Source organism: Ranitomeya variabilis, chromosome 3 (genome assembly GCF_051348905.1).
Source record: "Ranitomeya variabilis isolate aRanVar5 chromosome 3, aRanVar5.hap1, whole genome shotgun sequence".
Taxonomy (NCBI): Eukaryota; Metazoa; Chordata; class Amphibia; order Anura; family Dendrobatidae; genus Ranitomeya; species Ranitomeya variabilis.
The window spans coordinates 206,520,578-206,542,847 of NC_135234.1; the positions used below are offsets into that span (position 1 = coordinate 206,520,578).

Genomic DNA, 22,270 nt, shown 5'->3' on the forward strand with positions numbered 1-22,270 from the left:
ATATAATTCCACATGTGCTAATTCATAGTTTTGATGCCTTCAGTGTGAATTTACCATTTTCATAGCCATGAAAATACAGAAAAATCTTTAAATGAAAAGGTGTGTCCAAACTTTTGGTCTGTACTGTATAAACCTCCTGTCCACACCAGAAAGGTATGCTGCCACCAGTTCCTTGTTAGATATAAGCCCGATCCTTTAGCAAGCTTATATCGGGTCAGAACCCAACCCCCAAACTCACAGACATGGGAAATCGGGTTTTGAGATAAAAGAGCAGTCCAAAATTAATTGATATTTGAATTGCCAAAAGGCGCACTAGATACTTCAAATACATACAGAGTAATATACAGATATTACAGCCAGAAGTATAGATAAAAGTAGGGCACAGGTTGGGCTTGCAATTAACTGCATGTGAGTGGCCCGCCAGGGCCGTGGGGTACTCGGTACCGGGTCCGGTACTTAAAGGGGGATGTAACGGTGGCCCTGGGCACCCAAATAAAGGGAAAGATGTTTTAAGGGGATTTGAAATAAAGTTTGGGTTCGTGACGCCACCTGTGGTATTCGGTCAGAGGGGACAGACGCTGCTTAAAGGGGTCCACTAGGGTGATGTTATGGCAGCTAAAAGGTATAATTTCCCACAGGTGAAGTAGGTCCCCAGGGCTTCCGATGTGTAGCTGGTGATGGTGGGTAGTGTATAAAGAAACGGAGGACACAGGTTTGCAGTCTCTTGGTTTACTGGAGACTTCAGGTTTCCACAGTCAGGGGCACCAGATCACAGGTACAGGCAGGGTCCGGCCAGCTTGGAAGCAAGTTCAGAGTCCCCTTTACCAGGAGGAGTTAGAAGCCTTCCTACCAGCACTTTGATGTAGTCCCTTGCTGCCTGTGGCTTCAATCAAGGTCCTCACAGTTCTCTTTGTCCTCCACAAAGGTGGGATACAGACCTGAATGACAGGTGACTCAAGCCTTTTCACAGGGTCTCTATCATGATCCGGGCTCCATGTGTCACTATGTCTCCTGGGTATTAGGGCGGACAGGTTACTTGTAATAATCCAGCTGTCCTGCCGCTTTCTGCTGTGCCTCCTAGGGTCCTACGTAGCCTCGATCTTCCGGCTACCGGGAAAATGCGCTCTACAGGGTGATAGCCCATACGCTGCTGTCCTCCCCTGGTGTCACTCGCCTGTGCTTCGCTCTCCTGCATGCTCACTTTACTGTTGTGAATTCTGCTCTTGGGCTCCCTCCGGTGGTTGTTGGTGGTAGTGCAGTTGTCTTAGGGTTGTAATCCGGGCAGGTGTTTCTGCTGATTGCAGCTCTATTAGGTATTTAGGTGTGCAGGATCCATGAGTCTGTGCCAGTTGTCCATTGTACTTGGAGGGATTGCATCTCTCTCTGGCTCCACATGCCTTGCTGCCAAATTCAGCTAAGATAAGTGTCTGTTTTTTTGTCTCTGTGCACACATGCAGTGTGCTTTGCAATTCAGTGCAATTTATTGTGTTTTTGTCCAGCTTAGACTTTGTTTGGATTTTTCAGTCATGCTGGATTCTCAGGAGATGCAGATATACTTTCTATATCTTTAGTTAGATGTGGAATATTTGTATTATCTGCTGTGTGGATATTTTTAGGATTTTAATACTGACCGCTTAGAATTCTGTCCTATCCTTTTCTATTTAGCTAGAAGTGCCTCTTTTGCTAAATCCTGTTTTTCCTGCCTGCGTGTGTCTTTCCTCTTATACTCACAGTCAATATTTGTGGGGGGCTGCCTATCCTTTGGGGTTCTACTCTGAGGCAAGATAGAATTCCCAATTCCATCTATAGGGGTATTTAGTCCTCCGGCTGTGTCGAGATGTCTAGGACGTGTTAGGTACATCCCACGGCTACTTCTAGTTGCGGTGTTAGTTTAGGGTTTGCGGTCAGTACAGGTACCACCTCTCCTGAGAAAGTCTCTCATGCGGCTCCAAGGTTACCAGATCATAACAGTTCAACTGGCCCACAATGAGTTAAATGCATCTCAGAAGAAGGGAAGAAAGAGCCATTTTTTTTTTCTGTAGCCTGCTCTGTCTGTTCTTCCCTCTTTTCCTCTGGGTAAGGCTACTTTCACACTAGCGTTAACTGCAATCCGTCACAATGCGTCGTTTTGGTGAAAAAACGCATCCTGCAAAAGTGTTTGCAGGATGCGTTTTTTCCCCATAGACTAACATTAGACGACGCATTACGACGGATTGCCACACGTCGCACCCGTCGTGTGACGGATGCGTCGTGCAATGGCGGACCGTCGGGAGCAAAAAACGTTGCTTGTAACTTTTTTTGCTGCGTCGTAAACATCTTTTCCGACCGCGCATGCGCGGCCGGAACTCCGCCCCCACCTCCCCGCACCTCACAATGGGGCAGCGGATGCGCTGGAAAAATGCATCCGCTGCCCCCGTTGTGCAGCGGAGACAACGCTAGCGTCGGGAACGTCGGCCCGACGCTAGTGTGAAAGTAGCCTAACTGAGGAGTCTTGTGCTAGCATGGATGTTCAGGGATTAGTTTCTCGTGTAGACCAGCTTGCTGCTAGGGTACAAGGTATTTCTGATTATATTGCTCAGACTCCGCTTTTAGAGCCTAGGATTCCTACTCCTGATTTGTTTTTTGGGGACAGGTCCAAATTTTTGAGTTTTAAAAACAACTGTAAATTGTTTTTGCTCTGAAGCCTCGTTCCTCTGGTGATCCCATTCAGCAGATTAAAATTGTCATCTCCCTGCTGCGTGGCGACCCTCAGGATTGGGCATTTTCCCTGGAATCTGGGAACCCGGCCTTGCTTAACGTAGATGCATTTTTTCAGGCTCTAGGATTATTATATGATGAACCAAATTCTGTGGATCAAGCGGAGAAGACGTGGTTGGCACCGTCTCAGGGTCAAGAAGCGGCAGAATTGTATTGTCAGAAATTTAGAAAATGGTCTGTGCTGACTAAATGGAATGAGGATGCTTTGGCGGCAATTTTCAGTAAGGGTCTTTCTGAATCTGTTAAAGATGTTATGGTGGGGTTTCCCACGCCTGTTGGTCTGAGTGATTCTATCTCTCTGGCCATTCAGATCGATCGGCGCTTGTGGGAGCGCAGAATTGTGCGCCCTGTGGCGTTGTCCTCAAAGCGGATGCCTGAGCCAATGCAGTGTGATAGGATTCGGTCTAGAACGGAACAACAAGGATTCAGACGTCAGAATAGGTTGTGTTTTTATTGTGGCGATGCTTCTCATGTCATTTCAGTGTGCCCAAAGCGTACAAAGAGAATCGCTAGTTCGGTTACCATCGGAACTGTACAACCTAAATTTCTGTTATCTGTGACCTTGATCTGCTCATTGTCGTCATTTTCTGTCATGGCGTTTGTGGATTCAGGCGCCGCTTTGAACTTAATGGACTTTGAATTTGCCAGGCGTTGTGGTTTCCCCTTGCACTCTTTGCAGAACCCTATTCCTTTAAGTGGCATTGATGCTACACATTTGGCTAAAAATAAACCCCAGTTTTGGACACAGGTGACCATGTGCATGGCGCCAGCCCATCAGGAAGATTGTCGTTTTCTGGTGTTGCATAATTTGCATGATGCTATTGTGCTGGGTTTTCCATGGTTGCAGATACATAATCCTGTGCTGGATTGGAAGTCTATGTCTGTGACTAGTTGGGGTTGTCAGGGGGTTCATAATGACGTTCCTGTGATGTCAATCTCCTCTTCCTCCTCTTCTGAAGTTCCAGAGATTTTGTCTGATTTTCAGGATGTATTCGATGAGCCCAAGTCCAGTTCCCTTCCACCGCATAGGGACTGTGATTGTGCTATTGACTTGATTCCAGGCTGTAAGTTTCCTAAGGGCCGACTTTTCAACCTGTCTGTGCCGGAACACACCGCCATGCGGAGTTATGTTAAGGAGTCTTTAGAGAAAGGCCATATTCGGCCATCTTCTTCACCGTTGGGAGCGGGATTTTTTTTTGTTGCTAAGAAGGATGGCTCCTTGAGACCCTGTATTGATTATCGCGTCTTGAATAAGATCACGGTCAAATTTCAATACCCTTTACCTTTGCTTTCCGATTTGTTTGCCAGGATTAAGGGGGCTAGTTGTTTTACTAAAATTGACCTTCGGGGGGCATATAATCTTGTTCGTATTAAGTAGGGTGACGAATGGAAAACTGCGTTTAATACGCCCGAAGGCCATTTTGAATACCTTGTGATGCCATTCGGGCTCTCTAATGCTCCATCTGTTTTTCAGTCCTTCATGCATGATATCTTCCGGAATTATCTTGATAAATTCATGATTGTATATGTGGATGACATCTTAATTTTTTCCGATGATTGGGAGTCTCATGTGAAACAGGTCAGGATGGTATTTCAGATCCTTCATGATATTGCTTTGTTTGTGAAGGGGTCTTAGTGTCTCTTTGGAGTGCAGAAGGTTTCTTTCTTGGGCTTCATTTTTTCTCCTTCTTCTATAGAGATGGATCCGGTTAAGGTTCAGGCCATTCATGATTGGATTCATCCCACATCCGTGAAGAGCCTTCAGAAATTTTTGGGCTTTGCTAATTTTTATCGCCGTTTCATTGCTAACTTCTCCAGTCTGGTTAAACCCCTGACCGATTTGACGAAGAAAGGCGCTGATGTAACGAATTGGTCCTCTGTGGCTGTCTCTGCCTTTCAGGAGCTTAAACGCCGATTTACTTCTGCCCCGGTGTTGCGTCAGCCAGATGTTTCTCTTCCGTTTCAGGTTGAGGTTGACGCTTCTGAGATTGGGGCAGGGGCCGTTTTGTCTCAGAGGAATTCTGATGGTTCCTTGATGAAACCGTGTGCCTTCTTTTCCCGTAAGTTTTCGCCTGCTGAACGCAATTATGATGTTGGCAATCGGGAGTTGTTGGCTATGAAGTGGGCGTTTGAGGAATGGCGACATTGGCTTGAGGGAGCCAAGCACCGTATTGTGGTCTTGACCGATCATAAAAATCTGATTTACCTCGAATCTGCCAAGCGGCTGAATTCTAGACAGGCTCGATGGTCCCTGTTTTTCTCCCGTTTTGATTTCGTGGTCTCGTATCTTCCGGGTTCTAAGAATGTTAAGGCTGATGCCCTCTCTAGGAGTTTTTTGCCTGATTCTCCTGAGGTATTTGAGCCGGTCGGCATTCTGAAGGAAGGGGTGGTCCTTTCTGCCATTTCCCCTGATTTGCGACGGGTTCTGCAGGAATTTCAGGCTGACAAACCTGACCGCTGTCCTGTGGGGAAACTGTTTGTTCCTGATAGATGGACTAGTAGAGTGATTTCTGAGATTCACTGTTCTGTGTTGGCTGGTCATCCTGGTATTTTTGGTACCAGAGATTTGGTTGGTAGGTCCTTTTGGTGGCCTTCTTTGTCGCGTGATGTGCGTTCTTTTGTGCAGTCCTGTGGGACTTGTGCGCGGGCCAAGCCTTGTTGTTCCCGTGCTAGTGGGTTGCTTTTGCCTTTGCCGGTCCCTGAGAGGCCCTGGACGCATATTTCTATAGATTTTATTTCAGATCTTCCGGTTTCCCAGAGGATGTCGGTTATCTGGGTGGTTTGTGACCGGTTTTCTAAGATGGTTCATTTGGTGCCTTTGCCTAAATTGCCTTCCTCTTCTGATTTGGTTCCGTTGTTTTTTCAGCATGTGGTTCGTTTGCATGGTATTCCAGAGAATATTGTGTCCGACAGAGGTTCCCAGTTTGTTTCTAGGTTTTGGCGGGCCTTTTGTGCTAGGCTGGGCATTGATTTGTCTTTTTCTTCCGCATTTCATCCTCAGACAAATGGCCAGACGGAGCGAACTAATCAGACTTTGGAAACTTATTTGGGATGCTTTGTGTCTGCTGATCAGGATGATTAGGTGGCTTTCTTGCCATTGGCCGAGTTTGCCCTTAATAATCGGGCTAGTTCGGCTACCTTGGTTTCGCCCTTCTTTTGTAATTTTGGTTTTCATCCTCGTTTTTCTTCGGGGCAAGTTGAACCTTCTGATTGTCCTGGTGTGGATTCTGTGGTTGACAGGTTGCAGCATATTTGGGCTCATGTGGTGGACAATTTGGTGTTGTCTCAGGAAGAGGCTCAGCGTTTTGCTAACCGTCGTCGGTGTGTTGGTTCCCGGCTTCGGGTTGGGGATTTGGTCTGGTTGTCTTCCCGTCATGTTCCTATGAAGGTTTCTTCCCCTAAGTTTAAGCCTCGGTTTATTGGTCCTTATAGGATTTCTGAGATTATCAATCCGGTGTCTTTTCGTTTGGCCCTTCCGGCCTCTTTTGCCATCCATAATGTTTTCCATAGATCTTTATTGCGGAAATATGTGGTGCCCGTTGTTCCCTCGTTTGATCCTCCTTCTCCTGTGTTGGTTGATGGGGAGTTGGAGTATGTGGTTGAGAAGATTTTGGATTCTCGCTTTTCGAGGCGGAGGCTTCAGTACCTTGTCAAATGTAAGGGTTATGGCCAGGAGGATAATTCTTGGGTTTTTGCCTCTGATGTCCATGCTGCTGATTTGGTCCGTGCCTTTCATCTGGCTCGTCCTGATCGGCCTGGGGGCTCTGGTGAGGGTTCGGTGACCCCTCTTCAAGGGGGGGGGGGTACTGTTGTGAATTCTGCTCTTGGGCTCCCTCCCTCAGATATACTTTCTATATCTTTAGTTAGATGTGGAATATTTGTATTATCTGCTGTGGATATTTTTAGGATTTTAATACTGACCGCTTAGAATTCTGTCCTATCCTTTTCTATTTAGCTAGAAGTGCCTCTTTTGCTAAATCCTGTTTTTCTGCCTGCGTGTTTTTCCTCTTATACTCACAGTCAATATTTGTGGGGGGCTGCCTATCCTTTGGGGTTCTGCTCTGAGGCAAGATAGAATTCCCATTTCCATCTATAGGGGTATTTAGTCCTCCGGCTGTGTCGAGATGTCTAGGACGTGTTAGGTACATCCCACGGCTACTTCTAGTTGCGGTGTTAGTTTAGGGGTTGCGGTCAGTACAGGTACCACCTACTCCTGAGAAAGTCTCTCATGCGGCTCCAAGGTCACCGGATCATAACAACACCCAGATCAAACTGGCTTTATGCCTGGGAAAACCTAAATTTATAACCTGGAGCAAACTTCCCCTCTCTGTTGCAGGCCGCATTAATCTAATTAAAATGATATTGCTTCCCAAACTTAATTACTGTTTCCAACATAGTACCGTGCCAATACCCAAGTCTTTCTTTGCAAATTTGAACTCCCTAATTACATCCTTTATATGGGGGAAGACCAGACCCAAACTTAAACTATCTACTTTACAGAGACCGAAAAAGGGGGGTGGGGCGGCCCTACCAGACTTTTATCTGTACTATCTTGCCGGGCAAGCTAAGGCAATAAGCAAATGGATGCCTAATAACTCCCTACCTAATTCAGAGAGTCATCTAATCCATTCTGCCCGGATTGATTGTCCATTGGGTTTTTTGGAAGTGGAGAAAGTCAGTGCTCCCCGTTTGCTGCCTTTACTTCGACTGGCGAGATTAATATAGACACAAATCAAAAGAGTTATTAAATTTGCAGATATAATAGCCGAAATGCCACTGTGGAATAATAGTTGTTTCCCAGAACTATTGAATCACCCATCTACTGAGTTCTGGATCTCATGTGGTGTTCTTTCGGTGGGGAATGTACATGACCAGGGGTTTTTTTGTATCCTTCGAACAACTACGGAATACTTACAATATCCCAAGATCTCAATTTTTCCGTTATTTACAGCTAAGATCAGCTTTCCAATCGCATATACGAAATGCGGGTGCAGGTCGAGCGATCTCATCTCTACCTCTGATAGGCATTCTCAACTCACAGAGTCCTCAGGGACTCATTTCCTCTTTATATACATATCTATTATCCGTGGGAGATGGGTCTACTATTAACTCTATCAAAGGGAAGTGGGAGGGACTTCTTCCCGATATATTGGGAGAGGAATGGGAAGATATTCTAGAATCTCCAACTAAAGTTTCTCCTTCAGTTAATAGCAGGATGACCCAGCTATATATTATTTATCAGACTTATTTGACCCCGACACGACTCTTTAAAATGGGTCACCTCCACTCGTCAGATTGCTTACGATGTCATACACATGAAGCAGATTTTATCCATATGATATGGAGGTGCCCGGTAATTTTTCACTATTGGAAAGAGGTCACGACATTACTAACATCTTTATTGTCGATCCCTGTCCCACTTGAACCATTGACCTGCTTATTTGGGGTGTGGGATACAGAGACCTGGGATCACCATACTGGGATCTTTCTTCGTGAGATGCTCTTCTTGGCACGGAAGGTACTGGCGTTAAGGTGGATGGGTGGTTCCTCCCCGTCTCTCAGAGCTTGGATTGACTTGGTGAACTCGGTCATTCCATATGAAAGAACACTGTACCAAAATAGAGGATGCCCAGGTAAATTCGAAAAAATTTGGGGTAGATGGAATTCCTCTTATCATACTCTGTAGTCTTCACTGATTAGATACATACACAGGAGAGTAGGCTTGTGGTTTTGGGACATCGCTTGCGGAGCAGGATTTAAATCTGTTTTTCCTTTTGGCGACTTACTATTAACGGTTAAAGTTGTTAAAGTTGTATAGTAGGTATTTTATAGGCACTAATGATTTAACATGCACAGTTTATTACCCCTATAAACTTTGGATATGATGATATTCTGCAATTACTTGTATTATGCGGTATAATTGATAATGATTAATGCAAATGTGTGCATTGTTTGTTTTATTCTGGAATTAATAAACAAATTTAAAAAAAAAAAGCAGAGCGAAACGTGCGTCGGGGCAGAGGGACGTCCAGGAACCCCCACCTACCCACCATTTGGTATGTTAAAGCCGATACTATGATTAAGGAGCCTATATCTTTGCAGCATGTTTATTCATTAAAGGTACCGTCACACTAGGCGATATCGCCAGCAATCCGTGACGTTGCAGCGACCTGGATGGCGATATCGCTGTATTTGACACGCAGCAGCGATCTGGATCCCGCTGTGAAATTGCTGGTCGCTGCTAGAAGGTCTGCACATTATTTGGTCGCTAGGTCGCCGTGTATCGCCGTGTTTGACAGCAAAAGCGACGATACCAGCGATATTTTACACTGGTAACCAGGGTAAACATCGGGTTACTAAGCGCAGGGCCGCGCTTAGTAACCCGATGTTTACCCTGGTTACCAGCGTAAAAGTTAAAAAAACAAACAGTACATACTCACCTGCGCGTCCCCCAGCCTCTGCTTCCTGACACTAAAGCGCCGGCCCTAAACTGAAAGTGAAAGCAACAGCGGTGACGTCACCGCTCTGCTGTTAGGGCCGGAGCTCAGTCAGCGTCAGGATGCAGAGGCTGGGGGACGCGCAGGTGAGCATGTGCTGTTTGTTTTTTTAACTTTTACGCTGGTAACCAGGGTAAACATCGGGTTACTAAGCGCGGCCCTGCGCTTAGCAACCCGATGTTTACCCTGGTTACCCGGGGACCTCGGCATCGCTGGTCGCTGGAGAGCGGTCTGTGTGACAGCTCTCCAGCGACCACACAGCGACGCTGCAGCGATCGGCATTGCTGTCGCTATCGCTGCAGCGTCGCTTAGTGTGACGGTACCTTAAGGGTCTATTGAGGTACATTTGGGGCATTGTTTCTATATGAGATGGCACTGTTTTTCTAGCGGTTAAATGCATATTGATAGTATTACGTTGTCCCATTAACACATTACCATTGCTATGACCATTTCATGACTTTATTGTGTTTTGTATATCTGGCTATATGACATCAGTGGTTTAGTTTGTGGGTAAGCCCAGGACATTCTAGTCCTTCATTTTTTGGATCTAGCACCTTCTCAGGATGATGTTTTTATGAATGTATCAATAAAAATATAGTTTTATGTTGAAAGTATCTAGGCTGGAGACTCTTATTTTCCTTTAGAGGTTCTCATGGTGTGAATAATGATTTAGTGCAGGTACTTTAACCCTTCTTTTCACATGGGTTTAGTCATTTGGGGCAATCTTTTTGTGATTGAATAGACTGAAACAGGAAGGTTGCATAGGCACCCCCCAGTGGGGAGGAAGCAATATATACACATAATGTTTCATAGCCATTGGCTGGGGAGGAAATAGCAAGTGCACGTGCTGGCCCTTTAAGAGGGCAGGAGTGCATGCGTGCAAGACCTAAGGACATGGCAATAGGAACGGCTGGAAGCATGTTGAGCATGGGGAAGGAAAGAACTCATGGGTGAGTGAACAGACACGCCGCTGACCCTGCCTGTCAGAGCAGGGACCCGGCGTGGTGCTAACAGTACCCCCTCTTTATGCCCCCTCCTCATCAAGCCATCAAGGAAGTTCCGGAGAAGATTTGGAGCGTGAATATTCTCCTTAGGCTCCCGGGACCTTTCTTCAGGACCAAATGCCTTCCAGTCAACAAGGAAGAAGGTCTTGCCTCTCACCTTCCTTATGGCCAAGATGTTCTCCACTTCAAAAACATCATCTGAGGCTGTTGGCATGGGCGTGGTACTGGGATCCTTGAAGAAGGGACTCAGGATGACTGGCTTCAGTAGGGAGACATGAAAGGAATTTGAAATCCGCAGAGAAGGAGACAGCTTCAATTTAAAGGAGACCTCTTTGATTCGCTTCAACACCTCGAAAGGCCCGATGAAACGAGGACCCAACTTGTAAGAAGGATCTTCAGCCGGACGTACCTGGACGAAAGCCATACCTTGTCTCCAGGACGGAAGAACGGAGGATCCAGATGCCTCTTGTCTGCATGTCTCTTCATAACGTGACTCTGGTGTCCTCCCACAACTTCACAAAATCCTTGGAGAGGACATCTCCCGAGGCTTCACCAACTTGATTGTTGTACGAGAACTCAGCCCAGGGAAGTAATTTCACCAATCATTATTGTGGGCATTGAAAAAGTGTCGCAGGTAGTTGCCCAGGACCTGGTTGACACGATCCACTTGTCCACTGGACTGAGGGTGATAGGCCGAGGAGAAATCCAAGACGATATCCAGATGTTGATAGAGCGCTTGACAGAAGCTGGAAGTAAACTGCGAACCTCGATCGGATACGATGTGGTTAGGAAATCCATGCAGGCGGAAAATATGCTTGATGAAGCTGTCAGCCAATTCAGGAGCGGACAGGGAGCAGACAACAGGTTAAAATGCGCCATTTTAGAGAAGCGATCCATGACTACCCAGATGACTGTGCAACCCTCGGAAACTGGCAAATCCGTAATGAAGTCCATCACTATGTTCTGCCAAGGAGCGGATCGTACGGGTAACGGCAGGAGAGAACCGGTAGGAAGTCGTCTAGGAACTTTATTGCGGGCACAAGTCAGACAGGCAGCCACATAAGCATAGATCTCCTTCCTCATGGATGGCCACCAGTAATAATGAGAGATCAATTGTAATGTCTTCCTTTGTCCCGTGTGACCAGCGACCTTGGACAAGTGATCCCAATGCAAAACCCGCTCCTTCTCAGATTCACCCACAAGGGTCTTTCCTGGAGGAACTCGCGACAGGCAGATAGGGGCCCGTTACCTCTCCACTCACTCCCTCCTAGACCCTTCACAGTCCGGTTTCTGCCATCTACATTCAACAGAAACTGCACTCATCAAGGTGACTAATGACCTTCTGACAGCAAAATGTAACGGTGACCACTCTCTGCTCATTCTTCTTGACCTCTCTGCAGCTTTCGACACTGTTGACTACCCTCTCCTACTCTCTAGGCTCCAGTCACTAGGCATTAAGGACACTGCTCTCTCCTGGTTCTCCTCCTATCTTTCTGACCGCTCCTTCAGTGTTCTGTTCTCTGGCTCCACTTCATCTCCTCTTCCTCTCACTGTTGGGGTACCTCAGGGCTCAGTTATTGGCCCCCTTCTCTTCTCCCTCTACACAGCCCCAATTGGACAGACCATCAGCAGATTTGGCTTTCAGTACCATCTTTATGCTGATGACATACAACTATACACGTCATCCCCTGACCTTACCCCCACTGTACTACAGAACGCCACTGACTGTCTGTCTGCAGTCTCCAATATCATGTCCGCTCTCTATCTGAAACTCAACCTCTCCAAAACTAAACTTCTTCTGCTCCCGCCGTCTACTAACCTCTTTTTAAATCTGACATTTCCCTCTCCGTGGGTGGCACCATAACACCCCGGCAGCAGGTGCGCTGTCTGGGTGTCATGTTTGACTCCGATCTCTCCTTCACCTCCCATATACAATCTCTTGCCCGCTCGTGCCGCTTACAACTAAAGAACATCTCTAGAATCCGCCCTTTTCTCACCATGAAAACAACAACAACCCTCACTGTAGCCCTGATCCACTCCCGCCTGGACTACTGCAATGCTCTATTAATTGGCCTCCCCCTTACTCGACTTTCCCCTCTCCAGTCTATCCTTAATGCAGCAGGCAGGGTTGTCCATCTAGCTAATCGTTACTCGGACGCGTCCGCTCTTCGCCAGTCGTTACACTGTATTCATTACAGGATACAATTCAAAGTACTTGTTCTCACCCACAAAGCTCTCCACAGTGCGGCACCCCCATACATCTCTTTCCTCATTTCGGTCTATCGGCCTAACCGACCGCTGCGCTCTGCAAATGACTTTCAACTAACCTCCGCACTAATCCGTACCTCCGACTCCCGACTCCAAGACTTCTCCCGTGCTGCGCCAATCCTCTGGAATGCTCTACCCCAAGATATTAGGACCATCCACAATTTGCATAGTTTTAGGTGCTCACTCAAAACACATTTGTTCAGAGAGGCCTACCACGTTCACTAATCAAAGTCATTTTATGTTTGTGTGTGTAGCCCATTCACTATCTCCATCTATCCCCCACTCCCTGAAGATGGCTGGACCATCATTGTAAATACACACCTGTACTTTGTATCTCCCCCACCTCATTGTAGATTTTAAGCTCTCACGAGCAGGGTCGTCTTATTTTGCTTTAATTATTGTATTGTTAACGTTGTTACTTATGACTGTTGTGTTTGAAACTGTTAAACTGTAAAGCGCTGCGGAATATGTTGGCGCTATGTAAATATTATTATTATCTTAGAGAGTTCAATGATAAATTGAGGATCTTCCTCTTGGTCCCCAGACAGAAATGAGCGAGAGAGGGCATCAGCTCTGACATTCTTGTCACCGGATCTGAAATGCAAAAGAAAGTTAAAGCGGGCAAAAAATAAAGACCACCTGGCTTGGTGAGGATTAAGTCTCTGAGGGGACTGGAGATATGCCAGGTTCTTATGGTCCGTGTAGATCACTACTGGATAAACCGCGCCTTCCAGCAGGTATCGCCACTCTCCCAAAGCCATCTTAACGGCGAGCAACTCCCAGTCCCACAGATGACACATGGACGTAAAATGCAGACATAGATGACACATGGACATAAATAACAGACACGGATGACACATGGATGTAAAAAATGGAGACAAGGATGACACATGGACGTAAAAAACAGAGACACAGATGACACATGGACGTAAAAAACGGAGACACGGATGGCACATGGACATAAAAAATGGAGACACGGATGACACATGGATGTAAATGACACGGATGACACATGGACGTAAAAAACAGTCAGATGACACATGGACGTAAAAAACGGAGACACAGATGACACATGGAAGTAAAAAACAGAGACACAGATGACACATGGATGTAAAAACAGAGACACAGATGACACATGGATGTAAAAACGGAGACACGGATGACACATGGACATAAAAAATGGAGACACGGATGACACATGGATGTAGAAACAGAGGCACGGATGACAAAACGGAGACACAGATGACACATGAATGTAAAAATGGAGACATGGATGACACATGGATGTAAAGAACGGAGACATGGATGACACATGGATGTAAAAAATGGAGACATGGAGGACACATGGATGTAAAGAACGGAGACACGGATGACACATAGATGTAAAAACAGACACAGATGACACATGGATGTAAAAACGGAGACACATGGACATAAAAAATGGAGACACAGATGACACATGGATGTAGAAACAGAGACACGGATGACAAAACGGAGACACAGATGACACATGAATGTAAAAATGGAGACATGGATGACACATGGAAGTAAAAACGGAGACACGGATGACACATGGATGTAAAGAATGGAGACATGGATGACACGTGTATGTAAAAATGGAGACATTGATGACACATGGATGTAAATAACAGACACGGATGACACATGGATGTAGAAACAGAGACACGGATGAAAAGTGAAAGAATATCAGAGAAAAATCATTGAGTTTTCTGGATGAAACGTGTCTGACTTCCCTTACGCTCGCCTGCAGACGTATAATACAGGGCACCCAGCTTTCCCCACAAATATAGTAAAGGACGAGCAGAAGAGAAGAAACACTATGGTGTGAGCCAACATTAGGCCATTATAGGAATAGGGGCCGACGGTTACTCCATGCTAATCCCAGCCTTCTTCTCCCAGGACCTTTGTGTTCCTCCTTAGCACAACAATCACCTCACACAAAGGTCACTGGTAATAAAAAAGATAAGCAGTGCTGACTCCACAATGGAGGGTTATTCGGGAGGCTCCGGCACCACGCGGGTTAATGCCATTTCCACAGTATAGGGGCCTCTCTCTCCCCCACTTCCCTTTGATGTGTCCCTCACGGGACAGGAATGTGCCCCCTCCCCCCCATTTCCTGCTGCTCCCAGTAATGGGGGTCTGTAAGCATCATATGGACACAGGAACAAAGGGCTTTTCTTCTGCTCCTGCTCACAAAGGGCCATTGTTCATTGTTTTCCTGCTGCTGCTCTGGGGCTTTTGTTAATTGTTCCGTGGACACACACCCAGACACATTCAGTCACACACGTGGATATACGTGGAGTGGGGTAATACTGCGCATAGAGCTGCACGGCGCTGCGGTATAGGAGCGCGCCACGTGATCCGCGCGACATAGTAAATAAGACACGCGTGGGCTCAGCCCCTGTCAGGAGAGAAGAACTCCGTCTGTGTGAGCGCGGCCGACTGCTGACTCCTCACACGCCCAGCAGGGGGCGGGCAGGAAGCGGCTATTGCATCCCTGGAGAGGCGCTCACACCCACTGGAGCCCGGAGGAGGCAGTGCACGGGCGGCGGCGGCGGCACCACACGGGCTATGACTCGGGCAGCGCTCATTCCGGGGACAGCAGCGGACGGACGCCTCACGGAGTAAGCAGCGGCGCAGGAAGGGTGGCCACGTCCAGGCAGTGAGTATGGGACATGCTCAGGACGTGTACTGCCTTCTTCCCATGTATTCTCCCTGGCACTGACATGTCAGGAATCCTGGCTGCACATACACTGACGCTCTTTTCTGTCACCACTGTCGCCTTCTTCATTTACATGGGACTGCCTAAAGCCAGAGAAGTTGCTGCTGTCACTGAGGAGACCGTTGTAGTGATGAGGGTAGTCGTATTTGTGGCAGACTGACAATGTTTACCTATGGCGACACGATAATTTGCATGAACGGCGCCACCTAGGCGCAAATAATTGGGATTTCCGAGGGGCCGCTAGGTTTACTGCCGCTGTCGCGCTGAGACTATACACGTCTCTCCGATTGTGGCCCAATCCTCACAATATTGTAATTATAATGGAATATTAGCCCACAGAGCATCATCGTGTATGAATAGCGGTCACCTATAAATCAGCCTGACGTTTAGTGTTCTTATTAAAGGGATTGTCCATCCGGAACAACCGGCGTGTGAACCCCAGCGGCTCGGCTATTGGAAGCCTTGGCCTGTAGCCACTATTGCTGGGGATGAGTCCGGTGGAGTCTTTTGGCCACTTTGTGCCCCTCTATCCTGCTCCGTCATATTGTCATCAGTGCCGGGTCCATTAAAGGTCGGACGCCAACTCACCCCCATTGACTATACTGGAGTCTAATAGAGGCTGCAAGATCTGTAAGCCTAGGTAATACTGATGGTTGCTTGGGGTCTTCTAGAGCAAGGGTCTCTACTCTGGCTAAGGCTACGTTCACATTTGCGTTGTGCGCCGCAGCGCACAACGCAAACAAAAACGCAGCAAAACGCATGCACAACGCTGCGTTTTGCGCCGCATGCGTCGTTTTTTTCATTGAATTTGGACGCAGCAAAAATGCAACTTGCTGCGTCCTCTGCGCCCTGACGCGGGCGCCGCAGCGACGCATGCGGCGCAAAACACAAGTGCGCCGCATGTCCATGCGCCCCCATGTTAAATATAGGGGCGCATGACGCATGCGGCGCCCGACGCTGCGGCGCTGGCCGCAAATGTGAACGTAGCCTAAGAGGGATTGGGGGTCCTGAACAGGTCTTCCCCATCTGTGTTGATCACAATATGGCATATGAGCAGGGGTTGTCCGGACGTTCTCTTTCTATGTCCTCCGATCTATGGTGGGAGCCAGTGGCCCCCATGGTCCTGCCCGTTATGGGACACTTGTGTGGTCAGATCCACATCCGATCACTATGATTAATGTTTACAGTATACTGACGCATCATGGCGGTGTTCTGGTTAGTAACACGTGACTGGTGTTTACTGTATATACCCGAGTGTAATAATTAGAAGTGCTGCCCATCCGTATAAGAATGCCATACCGGTTTGTATTATCGCATATATTGATTCTATGCACGCGGCTCATTCCGAAGCCGATGGCCACATACCTGCTTTATGTCCTCATAGGGAACATCATATATTTATACTTTCTTCACGTGCCGGCAATTGTCATCCGGAGTCATCTATAAAAGCAAAATCTCCATGAGGATTATAGATGTATTTACTGTATTTTATATGGTGCAGTGAGTCTATTGATCCCATCGGAGTTAATATTGATTTCCTATCCCAGACACATTCATGTTGAGTGATGTTATTGGGGTTTATTTACCCTAATACCAATGTCAGTTTTCTGAATTTGTGGGAATTTTCTACACAGTTTTGGGTGAATATTACAATTTGGAATTCTGCATGAAAATGCCCCCATTTGTTCACTCTATGATTATATGGCTGCTGCCACTTCACTGGGTAACGTGTCACTTACAGGGGTGATTCCACTGAGGAGTGGCCCTATTGTATGGGGGTCATACCGCGTGCGGACTCTCATGCTCAATGGGCAAACCTATGGCAGCATTCTGTATGCAGGTCGGCCTTGACACGGCCATGAACAGGGGGAATACAGACTGGACTGAACCCGACCAAAGTGAATATGTTGTCATCTCCAGTGCATTACTTTAATAAGACTTCTGGTAACTTTCTTTTCTACAACTTAATTTATTATTTCTGCAAAATAATGGTGATTTTTATTTTTAGGGGAGGTGGGGGGAGGCGATTTGAGACAGAATTTGGGTGTATTTTTCTTAGTACTAAAGAGCCCCCGATGATAAGAGGATACATGCTGGTGTTCCCTGAAACACCGTATTATTCAACATATTGTACCATTGTGCGCCATAATACATTATTTAATACTTTGACATTAGACTCAGTGCTGTGACATCAAAGGGCCGTGACAAAACTGCTGCAATATGGCCATGTATGCTTCAGCCCATTATGGCAGTGATGTACGCATACGACAGGATAGACTCGTTATACAGGGTTCCCCTCAATGGGGAAAATGTATAATATGCTGCACTTTTGTGAAACATGTCGCACACATTAATAAACCAGATGTATATAAAGGAATCTCTTGTCTATAGAAATCCTTGGTGAAGCGAGCTTTCTTTCTGAATGTATAATGAGTCTGGACGTGCGAGATTCAGTTCTTTCTGACGTGACAGATGTGGGAACCAGCTGCATCTACGGCTTTCTCTGTATACTGAGAGGTGAATGAAGACTTCTATAGAGTCTCCTAAGACCTTTCACCGCTGTTAGCAGCTGTCGGAGATGCTCACTGACAGATTATGGGCTGTGTTCTTCATTTGTGTCCTGATAGCAGGATGAGTAAAATGTATATTGTTCCCATATTGTTGCCATCTTTTCATGTATATCAGGGCTGGAAGAATATAGCTAATCCGTCTAGAAATATTCTACTAGCTCTGGAAATTAAACAAAAAAACAAAAATAAGCAATACGAACCTGTAATTCGGGCCAACATCAAAGCGCCAAGGACTCTATGCCCAATGCTACCGGGCTCATCACTTTGAGGTTCTTCACCAAAGACTGAAACAGACATTTTTTTTACAGTCATGTTAACAATGCTGAACCCAAGTGCTTGCGATTTTGTGGCCCCAAACCTGGTGACTGGTTCCCTTGTTCTAGATGGAAATGTGCCCACTGTAGAATAAAAAACATAGCTTTTAATTTTGCCTTACCAAAAACTCCTATCTACCCCAATGGAGAATGATTGACTATTCTTGCTTAATGGCTGACCAACCAACCAGTTTATTACTAGGGGTCCTGCTGTTTAGAGCCTTGTGGAATCAAAGGGACAATAACATTTCTTCTCCCCAGTGATGAAGTGCACCCTTCTATAAAACACATTATTGTCTGGCTATTTACTCCGCTGATTGTGGCTAGGTTGGAAAATCTGCATGTATTCGAATGCGGTTTGTCATAGTTGGGTTCTGTCAGTAACAGTGACCTATGGAAAGTCTTTCAATTCTTTCCTTTAAGAAACTGCAGCTGCTCCTTGTCAGCTGTCATCCCTGCCAAAGGGTTCACTGTGTATATCATAGAAGCAGAATAATATGGCTGTTATCCTGGGAGAGCAGCGACTTCAGAAGGGCTCTGAATCTGATGATATATTTTAGTTTATTCTGATATTTGGCAACAGTTACTGTATTGTCACATTAACTACAGATTAATTCCAACTGACAAAATCATATGGTCGACTTACATGAAGTCAGTTCTACAAGAATTTCTGTACTTTTTTTTTCTCAAACTGTATTTTTATTATGAGTTGCTGCAGTCAGGAAAATACACTTTTTTATTTATTTATTTTTATGGCCACCAGTTTTTATGTTTGTCATTGATGCTATGCATTTTTAATGTCAAAAGCTCTTCTACAAGTAGCAACCAGACCTGGCATATCATTGCTAGAGTTTTGTTTCAATGCTACATGAAATGTATCTAGAAAAATTGTAATATCCTTTACCCCAGTAGGTAAACTAGGTGTATTTTCCTGTAGAGGTAAAGGCCATGTTCACACATACCTGTCATGCATGTGTTTGATAGTTTTGCGTGTTACTTCGGCCCTTTGTTGTAGTTCTGTGTGCCTGGAACCTAAGTGATTGATTTTGGCAGGTGTTCTCCTATATATAATTCTTGTGCTTCATTCATGACCAGGAGACTGATTTCTATAACAGTTTTATTCTGGGATGAACTTGGCTCCAAATGGACTAATTGTGATGTATGGATCAAAAATGTTCGGAAAAGACAGCCGGTTTTACAAACCCATGGAAATGCATTAATGCTGTGTTTACAGGGGTCTGTTTAGGGACTCCTTCACACATCAATGATTTTTCTTGTATGCAAAAAATAAATAAATTAAATACTGTCAGTTTCATCAGTGTTTTTGATCAGAGTTTGGTTCATGTGTCCGTTTTTACTGTCTCACCAGGTTTCTCACATGGGGAAAAAAATAACAATGAATTTTTCTCTACCATCTCTTAAAAAACCAGTCTGCAAAAAAACTGACAGTATGCAGATGGCTTCTGAGTGCTAGCCATTTTTCTTATGGATGCATAGACTTCTGTCACTCTGATAAATATCGGACAATTTTCCATATTTTTATGTAGATCAATGGGTCCACGGAAAAGATTGGCTATGTGAGCTCCACCATAGACTATCATGGGTACGAGTGCTATCTGTGAGAAGCACAGCACTCATACGAGAACCCTACCTCTGTATTACTGTAACGGCACCATGTCCTTTATGATATCTCATCCACATGTTATAGAGACGATCTGTAGCATAAATTGATCCACGTGTCAAATTTGTCACTTGTAGTGTGTCGGTTTATGCTGCGTTTATACAACTTATATTCACCACTATCAAACATCTACACAAATTGGTTTTCTTGCACCTGGGACATTTCTACTGTGGACCGCCAGCATGGGAATCTGATTTGATTGCTTGAATGCTGCAGTTAAGAGTCATGATTTTGCATTGCAAGGTGTAAAATACTCCTTGACATCTGCATCATTAATTGACACGCTATGGGTTTCAAATCCACAGTGTTGGTCATCTTTCACTTTGAACATGACTTGCCGTGTAAGCATTCATCCTACATAACTCTGCTGCGTTTCATGTCTAGAAAGTTTGCTTCGTATATGCCCTGTGGATACATACCGTTAGTTTGGACTTTACCTTTACGGCATTTACTTTGCAGAAATTACGCAGCCCTTAGGGACAATGATGCTGATATACGGAGTGTATTTTCCATGTGTAAAATCTGCATATTCACTTCATGTGAACATAAACTTACTGTCCTACCTTAGCAACACATTTAGAAAAAAACCCTGGTTGTAAATGATTCTACGATTCTACACCAATGCTTTCATTGCTCCCTGGAATCTTTGCTGGGTATGGACCTGAACTTCTCAATCTCCTGAGGATGACGAGATAACGCTCTATGAATTTAAAGAAGGTTTATTCTGACCATAAGAGCCATTATCTTGAGTAGAGCAGAACGCCCCATTGTGGCAAGTGTATATTCTTATAGGAAAAAGGAACATAAAGATAGGACTATAGGTGGTCACTATTTAACAAGTCCAAATCAGACAAGTGGCACATCGCCAAATACAGAATAAAACAAGTGGTTACATGTTAGAGAACCGAATTTGCATTAAAAGGAATCTGTCACCAGGTTTTTGCTAATCTGAGATCAGCATAATCTAAAGATAGAGACCCTGATTTAAGTGACGTGTCACTTACTGGGCTTTGTAGTGCAGTTTGATAAAAAAAATCTAGCAGCTCTCTAATGTTAGGCTCTGTATAAACCCGCCCACACCACTGATTGGCAGCTTTCTGTTGACACTGTGCATAGGCAGAAAGCTGGAGGCAGGGTTATTACAGAGCTCCTGAATAAGGAGGACTAGATAGCCGTGGGTTTACTAGTCAACTCATAATAAAATCACTGTTTTTATTATCAAAACTACACTAAGCAGCCCAGTAAGTGACACATCGCTGGAGAGTTTTGGTCTCTACATTTTCCTGCTCTCTGATACTCAAACAAAGCATCATTAGGGGGCAGAAGCATCAGTCACTACCATAGCCTCTGTCCCCACTCTGAAACGGCATCATCTGTACTCTTGTTTCAGGGCTAGTCCCTGCACGATGTGCACAATGGAAACGCTCTCTGGCTCTGATCAGCAGTAAGAAGCCGGTAGGGGAAAGCATTGTCAGAATACCTGGCGTGCAGAGACTAGCTCTGGCCCCACAAGTGATGTCATTGGACCTTTAAGCCAGATATTCTGACCATGCATTCTCCTGCCGGCTCGTTACTGCCGATCTGAGTCAGCGAGAAGAGTGCGCTGTCATACATCACTCATGGACTAGCCCAGCTCCTGGAAACAAGTGCCGCTGATGACTCTGTTTTAGGGTGGGGGGGAAGCTGTGGCAGTGACCACAACCTCTGCCCCCCGATGACGCTTCGTTTACGAATCCCAACATACACTGGAATTCTCAAACAAAGCGCCATAAAAAAGGAGGTTAAAAAAAGGAGAAAAGTAGTTAGGGAAGTATAGGACATTTTTAATTCAAGTAAATTAGAAAATAGTTTAGATTATGACATCAAATAGAAAGGGCTTAAGGGTGAAAATTAATTTGGATTTCGGACCACCCCTTAAGGCAAATTGTTATTGGGGGAATGTTTATTCTCTGCACATTCAGCTGTGATAAACCATGGTCTCTACATAGTACGGTTAGGTCAGAACTGTGTTTCAAGCCAATTTTATTCATCAGACCATTCTTAGTGAGTGGGTAGAAGCAGCGGGGAGACTGCATCATTGCTGCTCTCTTTCTTACAAGGATCTGGACTGGCCATTGATTTTGCTATTGAAAATCAATGCCGTAGAGACACCATCCTCCTCCTGAGTGCTCAGTGCCAACTTCTGACATTACTGCAACATGCCTTCTACTTGTCGAAACAGACTCTGAAGTCCTAGTTATTGTCTGATCATCCGGATGTCGGACACATTGCTGTTCATCTTTAAACAATATATTGGATTTTTCAAGCTCTAAAACATATTTGTGTTAAGAAATAAAAGCCTTAATAAACACTGAACTTGTCTTCTGTGTGGCATGTGGACTATTAGCTGAGCCATATGTCACAGCTAATCAGCCTGAATACACCTCAGACAGTAAA

General features: G+C 45.5%; 1 protein-coding gene across 8 annotated transcripts in view; it reads left to right on the top strand.

The window, feature by feature from the left end:
- The first annotated feature begins 14,927 nt into the window (after positions 1 to 14,927).
- SOX13 (SRY-box transcription factor 13) overlaps positions 14,928 to 22,270 on the top strand; it is a 47,092-nt gene continuing 39,749 nt past the window's right edge. For 2 of the 8 annotated variants that reach the window (XM_077295044.1, XM_077295043.1), the window contains exon 1: positions 15,025 to 15,209. Coding sequence is in view for 1 of the 8 variants with exons in the window: in XM_077295040.1 (XP_077151155.1) it covers positions 15,119 to 15,171 (53 nt within the window). In the remaining 7 variants the exon portion in view is untranslated. Of the gene's footprint in view, positions 15,210 to 22,270 lie in introns of all 8 variants that reach the window. The other 6 variants (XM_077295037.1, XM_077295035.1, XM_077295040.1 and 3 more) reach the window with 6 other exon arrangements.